Here is a 19,295-nt window from a genome sequence, read left to right on the forward strand (position 1 = left end):
GCCACATCAGGCGCAGACCAGGCGCTGCCAGCCCAAGCAGCAATTTCCCTCACAGCGGGAGAAATGGTGAAAAAAAGCAGCTGTTAATGTTTCTGTGGCAGAGAGAGCTGGGCCTCAGCCGCATCCGTCAGGCAAAAACGCTCCTTTCTCCAGAACTCAACGGACCCGACTCACTGAGGAGGGGAGTCGAGACAGGCTGAAGAGAACCGTTTTCCCTTCGCTTTGAAATCGCTGAGGAGGAGCTCCAAAAGAGATGACCAGACTCCAGCGAGGCAGGGATGGTCTGGGGACTGGATCCCTGTGCTTGTGGAGCTCTGCCAGCCTTTTCGTTGGCCCTGCCTCCAGTAGCAGTGAGGGACAATCCCATGGGTGAGGAATGCCCCTGCCTCCACCAGGGAATTGTTTTTAATGCCTTATTTGATTCCTGTTGCTATGCTTTGTACTCGATTATAAAGCCACCTTGGGCTTAATCCAGGTTCCACAAGATGTCCTCAAGCTCACACACTCCACTTCCCCAATCATGTCTTTCCCCTTCCTTTCTGCAAAGGCATTCAAGCCTCACTGCAGTACTGAACTAACGCTTTTTAGAACAAAAGAAAGTAGGAGTTTCAACAGTTTAACTTTATACCCCATAGGATAGAATACCGTTTGTTGCAACACTTATTTGGAAAGGGGGATGAAATTAGCAGTTCGATCCAAGAAGAGGTCATGCTCCTTTATTTAACATTACCTTTTGAGTGGGAAGGTTTCGTTCAGTCAATCCATTTACATACTTGACATCCAGATACAGAAATTCAATGTAGTGAATTTAATGGAGACTTTTTTTGCAACATTAGAAATTGTTCAACATAAAACAAATTTGTAAATCCAGCAGGGTGCTATAGTGTCAAATTTATACACGTCAATTCAGGTATACAAAGCAGCATTAAACAGCAGCACAAGCGCCCGTATTCGGGCAACAGTGTTTTATAGTGCAATTGTTTTCAGAAGAAAACATAACTCTCCAAAGGCCACTTTTTTCCCCTAAGTCAGCAAATCTAAAAGAGGGATGGGTATCTGACCTCTAAGTCAACTTCCTGCAGGTTGGTTTCTCAGAGGCACACTTCTGATAAATTCAGAATCTAAATTTGGAAGAAAAAAAGTTATTCAGAGAAGCTATTCATCAAACTTGCACATTCCAGGGAGGAGCTCTTACCCTGAAATTCTTAAGTCTTCAGTAGAGTTAATATAAATTTCCATTTGGAAATATCACAGGAGCTGCTCCTAACCCCATTTCAAAATACTGAAGCCCTTACTGAAAAGTTGTATCAGAGACCCAGAGCATTTAAGTACACGGCTGTCACGGGTTCTATAAAACACTCAAAACCGTTGGAAAAAGAAAAGGAAAAAAGCAACACTTGAAATTTCTGCCAAATTAAAGAAACCCTCTTGCACGACAAAATGGTGTATTTGGTAAAAGTCATACAAAGGTCTTATGCCTACAAACATTCACATTTACAGATGTGCTTGGCCAATTCAAACTGAAGGTAAACAACAAGCAGCTTTCTGTAATACACTAATCTTTTAGACCAGCTTATAGCACCTCACAATTCCTTAGCAATGGATGCAAGTTAGAGAAAGAGGCTTTTAATAGAATCTGACACATGCCCCCAACCACAATTTCTCAAACTCGCTAAGGGCCAGTTTGCTAGCATACAAGCAGTCCTCTACATGTGGTGAGATAGCATGACTACAAGCATGCTCTTCCCCACCAAGTTCAAGATAACATGACTCAGGATATAGGCATGTATATTATGCACAAAACCCATTTTCTCTCATCTATCCCTCTTGGAGAGAAGGATTGTAGGAATTGGATATATATTACATTATGACGAGGCTGCTATACAGCTCAGATGTCCCACTCCATCTTCAGGATTTCTGGAAGGTGATAGTCTGAAGCAGCCCTAAAATCCCCCTTTCTGTGAAACATATTAAACCTTTCTAAAGGAAAGGCATATGCTCAGTAAGTTATTCTATATCCTGGTTTGAACTGCTGGGCTCCCAAACCATCATTTCTGGGAGTATAGAGGGCTGCTCCAGTTGTATGAGCCATTTCCATGCAAGCATCATCCATGCAGCTGTCAGGATTTATGCAATTCAAGCAGTTTGCCAAAAGTCTTCTCTCGGCAGCCACGTATACAGCCTCCTTATGGAGGCACTGATTCATACAACAGGTGCCTCTAGCTGAACCAGGAGGCTAACAATGCATGACTCCCAGAGACAACTGAGTGGGGACTAACTATGTGAATGGGCTCAGTGTATTGTGTGCTCTCCAAGACTGTTTTATACTCTGCAAACAGTATCTCTATACAAACAGTATCTCTATACAGAAGGCAATTCCGTGTAGGAATTCACATGCTGCTTATTTATAGAGCTTCATGTGCAACAACCCTACAGACAGCACTTTACATGCAAAAACATCACACATGACAACCTATAAGTGGGTATCACTCCAATTCCTACACAGAAGTTCCTTCCACATAGGACAACTAAGCTTACAAGTGTTGCTGAAATTCAGAGTTGTGAAGTTGCATGGACTAAGAACTTCACAGTCTAAGAAATCTTTATTAAAACTGAAGCAAATATCAGATTTATATTTTTTGCTAATACAGTATGAGGGACAGAGTAATGTTACTATTGAATACAATCACATTTGTACTCTGTGTTATTGAATGTAATGTCAAGTTGGTGCAAACCAAAAATACTTCCTCAAACCATAAGATGCGGCAGCTGATAATATTACATGGTTAACAACATTAATAAATGTTAAAACTGATACAGCTTTCCAAAGCAAGAAATGGGATTACAACAAACCTGAAGGGCAGAGGGGAAAATCTACTATGAAGTATTTCTTGAAATGACTTGAAAAATGTATTTTAGACAGATTTTGCAACTATCACGTTTTGTTTTTGCAAAACAACGTTGAGGTAGAACAATGTTCCACCTCTAATTTTTAAAACCAGTTCTCATATTTACCCTTGTTCCAGGCAACTAATTAAAGTGCTTTCCAATGTGCATTCTTATCTAATAAATTCCACACCTTTAACACAGGGAAGAGGTGGACTTGCCCAAATCTCAATTTTAACTCCATTGTTACATCAAAGTGACGTTATGCGGCTCTGAACAATCAACACACACCATTAAGGGAGGTCAGGCTCAACTAACAGAAAGACTGTCCTCTTCATACATCGATTAGTTCCCTTGGTCCTTCTATGGGACCTAGAGTGCTACCAGTTCATTACCCAGTAATAATTAACTACTCCATATGAAAGACCCAGGTGAGGCTTAGTAAGGACTTGCTCTCCAGTGCTGTCATAATCACCTTTGTTAATTCTTCTATAGGGGTCATTGTTTTTGTGCACGCAGTAAAAGATTTTGCCTGGTGTAATTTATCAACAAGGTGCTTCTCCTTCTCATCACTCACACAGAACAAAGCCACTTCTCCCAAATTCGTTACGCAGTTTGTTTTTGTAATACTTTCAAGGCTCGCTTACTAACCAAACTGGTTGAAATTGTTAAAAAAAGAAAGAAAAAATTAATGGGGAACAGAATTCAAGGCGTTCTTTATTTTAGCCAAGGAATGATGCATGCTACAAAGTCATCTTCATGTTCCCTCTTCAGAGCACACTGCCTGTTTATTTTTGCTTGCTTCTTTTCTCATGGCACTTGGTTAGTTTCAATCAATATTTTCTAGGGTTTTCTTTAACAATGATGCTTTCTCTTGTAGCTCAGGCCTGTTGTCCAGTGTCAGAGCAGTTAATGAACCAATGAGAAGTCCTCTGCTTTCTGTGCTCAGGCTTTCCCACTGTTTGGACTCTACGTGGGGACAGAGAACCAAAGGGCACAATATTTATTAAATTCACACATTCCAACTCTGCTTTTCAGCCAAAAATGCCTCTCACAGAGGTTTACAACAATTAAAACTCATCATAACTTTACTAGTTAGAATACTACTATAAAAAACCTCAGCAGCAACAAAGGTATTAAAAGATCAGAACCATCACTATTTACCTGGCCACCAGTTTCTTCAGCACTAGAAGTATGTGGTCCCTCAGGCCGATATCTGGCCACAGCCTAGCTGTTGCATTCTGGTCAATCTGCAGTTTCTGAACAATGCTAAAAAAACTTCTCCTAATCAGCCCACAGCCAAAACCTGCAGCATTTTTTAACTCTTTGGATTTAAGAGGTAATCTTGATCACATTTCTAGAACCACAAAGCTTACCTTCAAGTTTTTTGAGCAGCACTTCTATCACTGACAAGGCTTCTGTTCTTATTGAGGTGTAGCTTCTATTCTCTAATGGAACAAAGTTAAATTTAAGGGTCAACATACCTTAAGCCAGAGGCACTAGCATCAAAGCCTTTGTTCTTTTTAAGCAACATGCAGCCTCCTAGCAAACACACCTGCTATTTATCAAAATGTTACTTCTAACCCCGCCATTTAGGCAGAGATAAACTTGTATTTGAGAGGTCCAGTTACCAGGGGGTAGAGGAGCAAATTATACAATTTCCAAGATCAGAATCACACACTAGTTCCTCCCCACCACAAGTAAGAACCAAACTATACATTGTACAGAACAAGGTAGTAGAATTCTTGTACCACCTCAGATTATAGGTGGAAAGATAACTTGCTCTATGTAGGTAACTAGCATGCCACAGATCAGGATTAAAGTGGCTAAGTTAACTGCGTATTTGGAGAGATGTAGAAATGTTGAAGGAACATTCTTTAAGTTAGAGATTGGTTACTCATTATTTCTTTAATAATCAGAATGAATCAGATTATGAAGCCAGGTGTGGATACTTTAAGAAATTAGACAAAGATGGTATACATTAAAGGTGAATAGTTATGATTGGTAGGTAACATTATATATACACACACACATACATACATAGGCACCTTGTATATTTGTATAAATTTAGGTAGTTTTGTATTGCATATGTATGTATATTTGTTGCCTGAACTGAAATTAAAAACGATTCTTCCATTTACAGTCTGAAGAAGTACAGGGCAAAATTCTACCACCTCATTTTACATAATGTGTAGAACAGCTCTTAGGTGCTGTAGGAGCCAGGCATAAGCAGATGTCCTTATGGATGAAGCCCCAATTTGCAAGATCCTTCCTCTTCAATTAAGAGCAAGCATAGACTGAGAGAGCCTAAGCATCTCTGGGTTTATGAACTAAGTGCCTGGATTACACAATGCCTTAAATGCACAGGACAAAGGACTGTATGTGCTGTATTACAATGTCCACCATGAAATGACAACACTCAGACCAGAGGCTTTCAGTTCTTTCTTTAAATTCAGGAAATAAATGTTTTCCCCCTCAAACACCACCTAGGTTTAGCAGAACCTCACTCTTCTCAACTACCAAGACAGGAACTTCTTAACCCTCAATCTGGCTATTCCAGTGGTTCCCAAACTGAGCCATGGCTCCCCAGGAATTTGTGGAAATTAGCCAGGGGAGCCATGGTATCCTCATAAAAAATCCATCACCTTATGCAATGTATAGGATTATAGCCCTAATGGGGAGCCGCAGCCAATGGCCCAGTAGGTCAAGGGAACCACCAGTTAAAAAAAGTTTGGGAATCAGTGGGCTACTCAGTGGATATAGGTAATATCAAAAGCAAAAAATACTCTATGTTCCTCCTCCAATAACTCAAAATGTTAGACTAATGTTAGATTAAAATGGGCATCTAAAATGATTAGATTAAAATAATCTGAAAATGTTAGATTAAAATGGGCATCCTGAAATAACACACCACTGAAAGATACTTACCTAGAGAATGGGTAATAGAAGAACAGGTTTCCAAGAGTATTCTTGTCAAAGCCTCAGAGTCTGAGTATTCTGCTTCAAGCAACAGTAACCTATCCAATTGAAGAATAGCATAATTACATTTATATTGCCAAAAAGGGCACAATTCTTTCCTCTCTCTCTCTCTCTCTCTCTCTCTCTCTCAGAGAACATCAGTACAGTGGTAGCTTTTACACGCAGTTCAAAGCTACAGCAGATACTGAACTGTCTCTGGAAGAGACAAGAATTTTTTCCTCCATAGCACCCTTGCATTTGGGTGAAGGAGGACTGAGACTGTGCAAACTGCATGCCTATACCAGTCATAGTCATATAAATAAGTGCTGAACCAGATGTACTTCTGATATCAGACAGAAGCAGCATTTACAGATGGCTATACTAAGGGGCAACTACCTACTGTGTTCATGCAATGATTTGGTCAACAGATTGCCTGTAATGCCCTACTAGGCAGTTTAGTTTAAAAATGTATATCCCACATAACTAGTCCAACTGGCTTATTCATTTTACTAGTCCCCTATTTTTCCAGATGTCTAATTATATGCCTAAAGGTGGAAAAATTCTCATCATAATTTGGAAAGACAATATGGAGAATTGGACACTAGTAAGTTAACACTTGTCTGCATTCATTGACAGACATTATCTCACAAAGACAAATTTCATGCAACTGTGGGATTTGTCATAGCTATATATGAAAAGCACAAAACATCATAGAAAGGCAGCCCAGAAACAACAGCACCCAGACAAATCATAAAATTACCCTTGAAAATAAGCCTTCATAGCTTGGAGCACGCTGAGCTGCACTTTCCATGTACTGAGTTTCAGTCGTTCACACATTAGTTTGCACAGCTCTAGTTGATAGCAACCTGAAAAAAAGTTTGCAAGAAAGCCAGCATCTAAGAAATCAACATTCCTCACTTCATTATATTGATACATTTTACACTAAATCCAGGTACTCTGCTGCACTGGCTCCAAAAAGAAAAAAATGGATGCTGGCTTCTAGATTACTGAAAAGGGCAGGAAGAAAGTTTTTCATTCTTCCTTGTGTGTTCTTGGGCATGGGACTTGGTTGCCACCAACTTCTCTTACTTCCTTCATTCCTAATCACACCAAGCAGTTGCTCACTAGATGAATGGTTCCCATGTAACCAGTAATTTCTAGGAAGGTTTCAGAAGCAAGACTTCTAAATTAAGCACTGCCCAAAAGAAAGATGGGAGGGGGGAGGCAAGGAGAGAGACTACCACAGGATCGCTTCCTCCTCTTCCTCCCCCAATACTCTGAGCTTGTATCTAGACCAGCAGTCTCCAAACTGGAGTCAGCTGCACACCAAAAATCCCATCCCCGGAGCGAACAGAGTTTACCATTCCACTGGGAAGCCTACCATCTTCCTCTCCAATCTCCCCCAAAGTTCAAACTGGCCAGCCATATCTGCCTGGAAATCCAGGTGCAGAGCATGCTGGGGCAACAGAAGCAGCTGGCTAGTGTGAAATTTGTGAGAAATCAGAGAGGAAAACAGCAGGCTCTCCTGTGGAATGGCAAGCTCTGTTTATGCAGGGGAAGGATTTTCATGTGTGCTGGATCTGGCCCATGGGCCGGGGTTTGGTGCCCTCTGAACTAGACCATCAGGCATTGCTCCTAAGTTTTGCAAATGAACCTCTTTACACCTCCTGCCTATTCACTATGCTCAAAATTAAATATCTTTCATTGTAAAGTTATGATCAGAAGTCACCATCATGGTCTTGTGCCGAGTGGACTTTTAACGATGAAGAGTCTAGGCAAGGCTGTGGATCTGGATCCTGCCCAACGCATCCAGGCCTTTCTAATACTCACTGGATGTCTTCTTTGAACAGAGGGCTTCTATACATACAGCCCACTATGTACACAGTTCAGTCTGCACAATTATTAGTTCTCAAAATCTTCACATGGCTAGTGAGCTCCCTTCCAGCAAAACAAATCTTGATTCGTGATTGCTCAATAGTTAGGAACACTTTATTTCCTGCAATAATCTTCAAAACTGCTGCTGTAGTATTAAGAGAGATCACTACCTAGACTATAGAGATAAGCATGATTTTCCTAACAGAAGAATTGCACCTTTTCATAGCCCTCCTGTGGGTACGTGACATTAATAAAAATATACTACTGATGCATTTATAGCTTAATCCTAACTACCAATGCAACAGCAATGCAGCCCTGAGATAAGGGAACAAACATTTAACTACCATAAAAATAACTAAATACAAAAAAAGTAAACCTTAGCATAGCATAACAAACAAAATGACAAGCATGAAATTCACAGCTCTACATCTATGAGTGCTTTTATTAGCTATCTCCCTTCCCCCACCCCCAACAGATTTCCTGGAAAAGTCTTATTTCAAAAAATCAATCCGTATTCTAAATGCATTTGGCTCTGCTAAGTTAAACCTACGCTGTGTTTCTGGGCTTCTAGGCCAGGCTTTTCCCAAACTCTCAAAGGCACAGAGGAGAGATTCCATCTGCAGTTCCTTCACATTTTCGTCCTCATCCTCGTCATCCTGTGGTGACTTGGCTCCCATATTTTCAAGACAATTCTTCAGTGGCACCAGAGAATGTAAGGTTTGGAAGAGACAGAAGAGTCAAGGAGTGTGTGTGTTAAATGTGAAACATCTCTTTCCACAACAGTTCAGACATCCCAGTTCATGTATTTATTACTAATATTTATACACCACTTTTCTATGAAAAAGGTCACAAAACATAGCAAAATAAATGGTTCCCTTTCCCCAAAGCACTCACAATCTAAAATAAAAAAAATGCAGAGCATGTTTGGGCAACAAACATGCATGGGCAAAAGAATCTTATAATTAAATTTAGTTCTCTCACATAAGGACAAATGGCTTAAAATGAGAACCTTCAAAAGTTGGGGCTGTCAAGTCTCCCCTTGGACTTGTGAGTGAAAGTCTCTATACTACACCAGCTAAGCACTAAATCAGAAGGTCACAGCTAGGAAGCCTTATACAAGTGGCTACTTCTCAGCTTTAGCCCCCGGCCCCATCTGCAATATAGGGCTATCAATACTCACCTACAGGGTTGTTCAGTTTTTTGAAAAAGCACAATTGTGAATGCTAAATATTCTTCACTATTAAGCTGTACTCAACAACAAGGAGGACTGCAAATTCACCTTCTTTATGATTGGAAAGACGATGTCTGTCAATTCCTGGAAACGATTTTCCTGCATGGTCTTCAGCACATCAGCTGTGCACCGGAGAGCCACAATCTTGTACCTGAGGTTCTCCTTGCGGCACTCCTTAAGCATAGCCTCAAGGACATCATCAACACTGGGTTGGTTGGGCACGCACTTGTGCAGCTCCATGCTGAAAACAGCAACAGCAGATGGTGATAACTGTTCACAATTTGTCCATGTGCTGCTGTTATCAAGTTCACAGCTCAGGCCATCCTTAGCTGTTATGCCCAAAGTCCACAGGCTTCCCTTATTATAGTGCTAACCTAACCTGCGAACAGGCTCAATCCTCCTACTGACTTCTCGCCTCATTTTAATCAGGGATCCCTAATTTTAATTTATTACTACCTCATCTTTGGCTGAGTTTTTCAGAATCTTGCCGATTCTATTGATAGTAACTATTTTGTCTTTTGTTTCTGTTTTTCACTTTTTGAAAAGTGGCATAGAAGTTTGTGGAGCATCCCTGCTTGCCCTGTGGAGAGCTTCATAGTATGGTCACATAGGGAAGATGTAATTGCCAAGCACTTTGAGCAGCTGAGAGCTGGCTGCAGCACAACTGAATGGCAGCATGTATCAACAGAGCTGAGTGGCTGATATCAGCCCTGGGGGAGAAAAAAAGAGGAGAAGGGAGGAAGAAGATGGGAAAGCACACAGAGGAATAGAGCCTAAAGAAGAGAGAGAGAGTGCAACATGAAAGAGAAGGGGTTGGAGCAACATCAAAGGAAGGAAGGAATTCAGCAACAGAGGACAGGAATACAACAGGAGGGAAGTACCCCAGGTGAGAAACAGGTGCAAGAGGGAACAGAACCCTGGAGAGTCTCAACAGAACTGTTCCGTTAGGGCAAACTTGTAGAAAGAAGACCTTGCACTAGATTCTACCCCTCTGAGGGTCCAATCCTATAGGTCTCCAGCTCCAGTGCTGAATTCTGGCACTGGATGTCACAAATGTGCCGTAAGGCACGTCCGCGACACCTGGAGAGATAAGGCCATGGGTGCTGAGCCTCAGCACCACACTGACAACTTTGTGGTGCCAGCGGTGGCAAGTTCGCCCGGTGGGAGGTGCGTGTTTGTGGGGTGGGGGCGGGAAGGCATTCTGGGGCAGGGAAGGAACCAGGCCAGGAGCAGGGTGGGATCAGTGGAGCCCACCCAACACAGAGGTTCTCTTGTCTGCACCAGCAAAAAAGCCAGCATAGACTTGAGAAGCCCCATTGTGGGGCCTAGGGCTTTCCTTGGGGAAAGGGGATGAAAGTATACATCATACAGTGGTTGCCACTGTGGTGCCAATGCAGTGGATACAGTGGTTGCCATTGTGGTGCCAATGCATCTGGCATCAGGGACACCATTGGGCTCTGAGTTAGCTGAGGCCAAATGGGATTGTGCCACCCTCTGCAGTGGTGAACAAGACAATTTCCTGGGAGACAAATGCAGTGGCCAACATCTCCAGGTGGGGAAATTCATCTCCAGGTGGAGAAATTCCATGGACCAGAAGCACATCTGCAGTGCTAGATTAGCTGGGCTTTATGTTACCCCCAAGGGTAGGGCATGATGAGCACCCACCTAGCAGACTAGTGGTGGATAAGCCCAGGGTGAAGAAACCACTGGGCACATCAAAAAGGTATGGATCAATGAAAGAAAAGGAGGCTATTGGGGATTCTTTCAATGCTGTGCCCTTAACACTTTGGAATCCAGGTCTTTCTGTGGGCCATGTCCCACCCTCACCAGGCAGTGGAATAAGGTGGAGGCCAGCATGACAATGTGCTTAAAAATAAATCAGATGTTGTTCACTCTTAATCTAGAAAACCTAGGACTATATATCTTCTTAGTTTCCATTCTTTTATGTCAGGAATTCCTTACAGCATGTCTGTGTGTGTCTCTCTCTCTCTCTCTCGCACCATCTCTTCTGTTCATTTTACCAGATCCCTTCCCTTTCCCTACTTTTATTTTTATTTTCAAAGCATTAGATAATGCTACAATGAGGACTCGCAGCATCAATGTATACATGCTTCTGAATGGGCTATATCTGCAGTTAACACAATGTAAGTTTATAAAGCATGACATTACAACAGTCTCGTGTGCAAATTTCTAAGAAACCATTTTAAAGATTTAATAACTCCCCCATGCCAGAAATAGTCTTACGAACATCAATTGAAATTTGCTAGCGTAAACAAATTTATACAGGTGGAACCTGTTTATCGGCAAGGGTTACATTCCTGGACCACCGTGGATACCAAAAACTGCGGATAACAAAATTTGCAGTTTTCTTAGCCCACCTGAGCTCCAAACACAACCGGAGCCTTGCTGAGCATCTGGTCGCATCTGGAGCCGTTCTGAACCTCCAAAGCTCAGAATGCTACCTGGACACTTTTTATATCGTCTTCTGGTTTTCATGAAAACTGGAAGTCGATGAAAAAAGGCTCCAGGTGGCATTCTGAGCCCTGGAGAGGTCACATGTGCTGGTGAGTGCCCTCTCCAAGGTTCAGAAAACCTCTCAGATGCAACCTGAACCTTGCTCTGGTTGCATCTGGGAGGTCTTCCGTGGGGCTATTGGGGGGGGGGGTTCAGCATCCGTGGTGAGGCAAATCCGTGGATGCCAAATCCACAGATAAAAGGCCCCACCTGTAGTTTGAAGAGTAAAAAAACTTCCAGTTTGAAGAGGACCTCCATTCACAAATCATCTCACCATTTTACAAAATGGCATCTAGATTGATTTACTTTCTCCTCTCTTCTACAACTGATTTACCCCTTCTATTTAACTTATTCTCCTCCATCTTCATCCCAATCCTTGCATTTTTCACCCTTAACTTTGATTCCTGCGCCCATATTTCCTAGATCACTCACTATAAAGAGCAATCTTGCCGTAGTTCTAGGTTAAAGGAAGATTATATTTTGCCTTCATTAAGATGAGAGAGAAATGTAACCTAGCTCAATATACGAAGGACACTGACTTCATACATAAGAGGAAAAATTTCCAAACCAAAATAGTAGAAGAAATTTACCCGCATGAACAGACAACACTGGCAATAGCTTTCAGTAACTCCTCCTAAAATAATTAACATGAGAAATATAAATAATTTTAGCATGATTTTTTCAGTGTCAAAAATTCTTAAGTCAATCTGAACAAGACAGAAACTGCAGAACTATTTGAACTATCATTTGCATACACAACAGCAACTTGGTTTCCAACTCCAGTCAAAAACCCATATAATTAAGTGTCCTGATACATTGCGCTCTCTCTCTCTCTAAAATGTTCCTAACCATGAGTGCACACAAATTTATGAGTGATTCCACCTTACCATGAATTACTTATATGTAAGTGGTTCTTTATAGACCACATAGTATGATTCCACAGTGAAATATGGGGCCAAGGGACCATAGTTTAAGAAACACTGCATTAAGGTAATTTTTATCCAGCACCAGACCAAAGCACTCGTAGAATTTAGATTAGCCAACTAGATTGGTAGTTTTCATAACATGCCAATCACCATTTTATTTTCAGCTGTCCCTCTATACATCTATCTATAAAATGTTAAAAATCAAACATATCCTGCTAATGGAGGAATGAAGTTACAGAAAACCAAGCTATTAAAAGGTGAGTGCTGTTCAAAGCAAATCAAAATCTTTCCTGTTTGACAATCATATTCAAAACAATATTCAAAACATACAAATTAATAGACAAATGTTTTATATTATTTTTCCTTCATGTCTAGGCTATGGAATAAGCACTTTTTACCACTGCAAAGTAATGGTGTCTTTACCTTTCCTGTCCATGTTCTTCCAGGTAGTCCTTGCAACAGTGTAGAAAGCACCATGCCCAAATGTGGAGGTACCAAGGAGCCAGTTTGCTTTGCTATAGATGCCATGGCAGCTGCTCCCTGAGCTTTCATCTTCCAAGACTGGGACTGCAAAGCTTTCTGGGTAATTACTATCAATTCCTCCATATAGAGCCGAAGGCCACCAGTAGTACCTGTTTAATCAAATCAAATACAGAGATTCACAGCACAATCCAAACCTTCAGATTCACCAGCTTCGTGACCACTGTGTTGGCGTAGAGCAGCTATTTTCAACCTTTCTCATCTCACGGCACACTGACAAGGCATTTAAATTGTCAAGGCACACCATCAGTTTTTTGACAATTGACAAGGCACACTATGCTGCTGGTAGAGGGCTTAAATCCCCCAATTTCCCTGCTAATAAATTACCCTCCCCAAGTCCTGCGGCACACCTGCGAACCACCCATAGCACATCAGTATGCCACGGCACAGTGGTTGAAAATTGCTGGCCTAGAGTGTTGCAAACATGCTGTAAGACATGTTTGTAAGACTCATGAGCTCCAAAGCTAATGTTTTAGGTGCACTTGCAGCCACTATTTAGCTTTAAATACCTCAGCAGTATATAATCCTACAGAGTAGTCATTGCATAATTATTAATATAGCTGCTATCCTTTTTTTCCTGAAAGTGAGGGCTTTGTGCCTTTAGCATGCATAACTAGCATATAGGTTCCCTGCATTGTTTATCACATTAGCTGGTATGTAAAATAAGTCAGTTAGCCTGAAATCTAGGTGCTCCACATGTGCTCCTAAGCACATGTGGCTTGAAAATACTGGGGGAAGGGCTACAATTCCTCACCCAGCTCTACAATTAGTAGATGTTCCAGCCTTTACTAATGTTTTTCCCCAGAAACATTTCAATAGTTTCCTTAACAATAGTGCATTATGTTTCATTTTCACAGAGATAGGACTGACAATATAAAGCAGGAATGTCAAACTCATTGCATATAGTGGGCTGAATAGCATTCATGAAGCCTGCTGAGGGTCAGAAGTGACATCATTAAACAGGAAATGATGTCATTAAGCAGATGATAACCAGAAATAAGCATTTGTTTTCACATAGGCACTTAGCTGCAAAGGACTAAGAGAAAATGTGCAAATCTTGATCATGTTTTCAAGAGATGGAACAGCCCAGTTATCACATGGGTTGTCCTTTCACAGCAGTGCCACTTCTGCGGAGGTGTCACCTCACATCTCAGCAGCAGACAGGTGGCCTACAAAGTGATCCTCAGCAGACATGGCACTACTGAAGGGCAACCCATGTGACAATTGGGCTCTGCCTGTATCTCAGCAGCATCTCCCTCCTTCACCTCCTTGGTCTTTCCCTTCCCCCATAGCATTCCTTGCCTTTTGAGGCCTCCTTTCATCTCTCCCTCTCAGACCCTCAGCAGAAGCAGCACTGCTGAAAGAGACAAAGCACTGGTAGAGACAAATTATCATGTGGACTGGATAAAAAACTTCCACAGGCTGTATGTGGCCAATGGGCCTTAAATTTGACACCCCTGATATAAAGCTTCTGTCTTAATAATCTCACAGGCTGCAAACTATATGTTCACAAACCGCCCTCATAGCTTCCTACAGGGAAACAAATATATTGCTAATCTCCATGTTCTGTCACTGACCCTACATACTCCAACCTGTCCATGAATTATGAAGTTTAGGAAACAGTTGCTTCGGTTTAGTTGAAGGGAAAAAAATTGTAGTATTGGTTCATCTTGGGATGCAATAGGAATACATGTATTAAACAACAGTTAGGCATATTATGCTGAGGCTTTGAAAAGTTACTGTGACATTATTGTTAATGGAGTTCTTCTTCAAAGTAGGAATTCCTTTTTCCTAATTGTAATTGCAACATGACAATAATTTTTCTCAAACACATATAAAAATACCATACCCCCACCTCCTATAAGTGCTGGCAAAGTGATTTTGCATGTGTGTACATGTTTGTGAGTGTGTGTGCACGCGCGCACACACACACACAGACAGAGAGAGAGAGACAAGTAACTTTTCTATAAAAAGGTAATAAAAATGAAACTAGACAGCTTCATTTATCACAGAATTTGTGGCTCATTAATTCTCCAAAAGTAAACATGAGGACTAAGACAACCCACTTCACTCAATCAACTTACCAGGTACATTTTCCTGCCATACTTCAGTCCATAAGTTCCCTTCTTCTTTGTCTGCTTTTTCTTCCTCGGAGATTTCATGCATGCCCAAGAAGGCCAGGGGCAAGACATTTTTGGCTTGATTCTTCAATACATCTGGGCTGTAGCGCCCAATAGCATGGATGGTTAATGCACAGGCTGTTTTATAGACTGGTTCTGAAGCAGAAGAAAGAACAAAGCTGCAGACATGTGGCTATGTACTGAGATGATTTGGGGGCATGGGTAAAAGTTATTGACATTACACTTGTGCTACACAAACGTTAAATGGGAAATAGTCATTTGATGTTTAGTACAAGCTCTTCATCCAGAAGAAATCCACTCATTCACTACTTCTTCTGTCTCACGTGGTTGATTCCTTCAAAATGAAGATTTAAAAATACATATACAAGATACATACCCTCCTTCTCCATGTACCAGCTGCTCAGCTTCTGCAGTAGTTTGTCAGTGCTGCTATCCCGTGAGGTCTTTACAAAAAAAGAAAAAAACAAATTTCAAATACTCATGGTTTCAGAACACACAAGCACCCAATGCCCAACATAGCAAACACAAATCAGTAAGCACCAAAGTTTCACTCACCCGAACTAAGTGTCCCATGGCAAATGCAAAAGATTTTTGCACTACACTATTGCGATCAGTAAGGCCACTGAGCAAAGCACTCATGAGTTTGCCTGTGTGAAAGAAGGAGCACACTATAATTCATGCTTCACCAACTAATTTTAGTTCTTTATTGAGACAAGGGCTGAACTTGATTACAGGGCCTAAGATTTAGCTATTGATCACAGTTATACATTACCAACAGCCTGACTTGGCTTCCATCTAGCTCTGCGTCACTGCCACTGACTGACAGTGGCTCTCCAAGATTTCAGATAGAAATTTTTCTCAGGAGATGCTGGAAACAGAACCTGGGACTCTCCACAAGCAAAGTAGCTGTTCTACCACTGAGCTACAGCCCCTCTTTTCCTGTTTTGTCCTCTATTCACTAGTCATTTTGCCCCTTAAACTTGCAAATTCTTGCCATGAAGATCTTAACTCCTTAGACCATTCCAAACTCACTGAACACTTACCCTCTCAACACTCTCCATTAAAAAGTGTTTGGTGAAAAACAAATTTAGAGTGACTGACTAGTGCTCAGTTACAAAGAATCACTCCCTTACCACTCAATCTTCAATGCTACTCTACAGAACTATTTCAGAACTGCTTTTCAACTGGTGGCATATTATAGTTAAAGGACCAGGAACTTTTAGTTCACCCCACATTCTGCTCCCATAGATGTCAAGACTCAAGCAAAGATTTCTTTAACTGCTCCTCCAACAGTGTAAACTGTAACAGAGGCTTTAGAAGAGCCTTTGCTTTAGGCTGCTAGCTACCATTTTGTCCCTGTATCTTGATGTGTACACAGAAATGAGCAGCTGAGATGCCTATGAAGGGGAAGATTCTGCCAAAGCCCCTCTTAGTGTTCACATTGCTGGAGAGGAAGAGATTGAAAAGAACACAAACCTCGACATACAGTGGCTTAGGAATCCAGTGGGACGGTAAAGTACTTGGTCAGGATTTAAGCAACAATGGAAAGCCCCACCCCAAGCAACAATTTGCAGGTCTGGTTTCCAGGAGTTGTTTTGTTCCACAGAACCAACTAGCTTTATCTAGTCTGAAACTAGCTATGTTAGGCTGAAAAGTGGGGTACAAGCTTCATTTTATCATTGTTTTCATTAACAAAAACAGTAATGCCAAAAAATACCCTACCTGAATATGGTGTCAAGTCTTGGGGGCACTGAGTTGTTAGTGATACAATTACACTAGCACAGCCACCCTAAAAACAGAAAGAAATCCAGTTTTTACCACATTTTGCCAAGATTCAGATTACAAGTCTATGCACATTTACTTGAGAGAAAACCCCACTGAATCAGATACCTTTGAGTATACAGGTGGACCCTCATTATTCCATTCCTGGAACCCTTGCTGGAATACCAAATTTCACATGAAACAAAGTCACACGAAATTCGGGGTTCACCAAACTCCGAATGCAACCAAAGCCTTTCTCTGGTCATGTTCAAACCTGTTCCAAGACTCATAGAGGCCGCGTGCAGCCTCCACAGGCCTCAGAAAGGCCTCCAGAGATCCTAGAAGGACACTTCTGGTTTGGTGGCAAAAACCAGAAGTGCCCTTCTAGGACCTCCAGAGGCCTTTCTGAGGTCTGTGGAGGCTGCACACGGCCTCCATGGGCCTCAGAAGAGCCTCCGGAGGCAACCGGGGCACAGTTCTGGTCACCTCCAGAAGGCTTAGGTGGGGCCAAGTCTGGCTTTACGCAGGTCCTGGGGACCTGCATTGAGCCAGATTCACGAATAGAAATTCCTCAAATAAATAGGCTCAACATGTATACACAAAATACAAGTTGTTAGCCATTCCTTCCAGCAGTTTGACTTGGTACATGATCTGCAAGCCACATTCAAACCCACATTGCCATTATTTGTTATAATAGAGCCTGCAGACTCCACAATTGCAGTCTTCCCAGAAAATTGAAAGTGAGGAGAGACTACACTCAGTAGGGGTGTAAAACTGTGGCCCAGGTGCATTTGACCAGCCTCTGGTCCCAATTCCAATCCATAGTTTCAACCCCATCTCTGGGTCCAACTCATCATGCTCACTTTTAAGATAATGTAATCAGGCCTAAGTCTGGACATGAGGAATTCATTCATTCATTTGATTTCTATCCCGCTTTTCTCCAAAAAGCACTCAAAGCAGCTCACAACAATATTAAAATTCAGTCTAGCACCTCAGTCTGCCTCTCATCTCCATCCATCTTCAAACACAGCCTTGCTAAAAGGACAAGCATACCTTAGTACCAATGCCTATTCCACTCCGCGTCAGTTCACATAGCCTAGGAACCAGTTCACCCAGGACAGACACATCCAAATACTGTAAGCACTACATTAAAAAAAGTAACTGAAATTAGAAACACACAACTGTGAAGACTGGTAACATAAATGATGTTCACAAGCCACTTGCTAAGGCATCACTGGAATGCTTAGGACCAATCTACTAGTTTATAGACGAACAGGAAGAAAGGAGTATGCTGTTACAGGCCCCTAGAAATTGTAGGATCCTTATAGGCATCTTTCTCATGCCTATAATCATAAAACACATACAGATGGCACCTTGGTATCCATGAGGGAATCCATTCTTGGAACTCCCGTGGATACAAAAAAACAGGATATGGAAGTCTGCTGTTTCGGCCTCTTTAAACCCTCTGAAGGCAACAGGAACTGTGCTATGGTCGCCTCTACAGGGCTTTCTCAAGCCTGCAGAGGCCACGCACATGCACCTGTGGCCTCTGCGGGTTTCACAATGGCCATTTCAGGCTGAAAAATGTGACTTTTGGTTTAGGCAGCTTCCTATGTTTAAAAAGCATTTACACATAAAGAAAATGTGTAAAAGGGAAGACTGATTTGGCTTTCTTCTGCTTCTCCATGTTCCAAAGCATCAATATCTTTTTCTTATCAACTTGGGGAAAACAAGAAGCACGCAAAAAAGAAGCAGCAGCCTGAATACTTATATGCCTACAACTGGCTTTTCTGGGAAAAGGGCAGCAGCAGCTGTTAGAACTCAGATGGATTTAACACATCCACTTTTATACAGAGCTTTCCACGTAGAAGTGCTTTATATGCTATTTATAACTACTATTCAATCTATTTTCAAAACGCAGTTGTCAGGAGCATGGAATACGGAAGAGACATCCAGTTGTCTCATATAAGACCTAGCCACTATATTAGGTTAGGAAGAATAGCTAGAATGCTCCGCTTCAAGTCTGCACTCTTTCCTACCTTTCTTGCCTAGAGTATTTAAGCTCCAGACTAGTGGCATACACAGCCCTTCAAAAGACGAGGTGCATCATTTGAGGAGCACAGTTCAGATGCACAGCCCTTCAAATGATGAGTGGAGCTGGGGCCTGAGCACTCTAGGGTGGTCTTGACTGCTGAATTAAATTATGATGCACTCCAAAAGGTGGAAAGATGCTGCCTCAGATCCCTTCAGTATCAAGACAATAACGTGTGATTTACAGTGTTGAACCCACAGAGAGGAACATCTGTGCAGTATAGAAACGGCCCAGCAGAAGGAAGACTCAGAGAAAGAACCACCAAACAGTTCTGGCTCTCTTTCTCTAAAGATGACCATTTTTCATCCCCTGAGGCTTACTCTAGGAGATTCATGGAAACCATGCATCCCTGTCACAGAGAGGAAGGCTAA

At 41.8% G+C, this 19,295-nt stretch overlaps 1 protein-coding gene across 4 annotated transcripts in view; it reads right to left on the reverse strand.

The window, feature by feature from the left end:
* Positions 1-697: 697 nt before the first annotated feature.
* The window catches only part of ECPAS (Ecm29 proteasome adaptor and scaffold), an 85,717-nt gene continuing 67,119 nt past the window's right edge, over positions 698-19,295 (reverse strand). For all 4 annotated transcript variants that reach the window (XM_066613627.1, XM_066613625.1, XM_066613626.1 and 1 more), the window contains 13 exons: positions 17,886-17,975; positions 16,794-16,860; positions 15,627-15,718; positions 15,448-15,514; positions 15,015-15,206; positions 12,814-13,022; positions 12,055-12,098; positions 8,999-9,191; positions 8,270-8,411; positions 6,605-6,710; positions 5,815-5,903; positions 4,263-4,334; positions 698-3,855 (listed from right to left, as the gene is read on the reverse strand). In XM_066613627.1, coding sequence (XP_066469724.1) covers positions 3,716-3,855; positions 4,263-4,334; positions 5,815-5,903; positions 6,605-6,710; positions 8,270-8,411; positions 8,999-9,191; positions 12,055-12,098; positions 12,814-13,022; positions 15,015-15,206; positions 15,448-15,514; positions 15,627-15,718; positions 16,794-16,860; positions 17,886-17,975 — 1,503 coding nt within the window. In that variant the 3' untranslated portion in view covers positions 698-3,715. The remainder of the gene's footprint in view (positions 3,856-4,262; positions 4,335-5,814; positions 5,904-6,604; positions 6,711-8,269; positions 8,412-8,998; positions 9,192-12,054; positions 12,099-12,813; positions 13,023-15,014; positions 15,207-15,447; positions 15,515-15,626; positions 15,719-16,793; positions 16,861-17,885; positions 17,976-19,295) is intronic.

This window comes from Tiliqua scincoides, chromosome 2 (genome assembly GCF_035046505.1).
Source record: "Tiliqua scincoides isolate rTilSci1 chromosome 2, rTilSci1.hap2, whole genome shotgun sequence".
Taxonomy (NCBI): Eukaryota; Metazoa; Chordata; class Lepidosauria; order Squamata; family Scincidae; genus Tiliqua; species Tiliqua scincoides.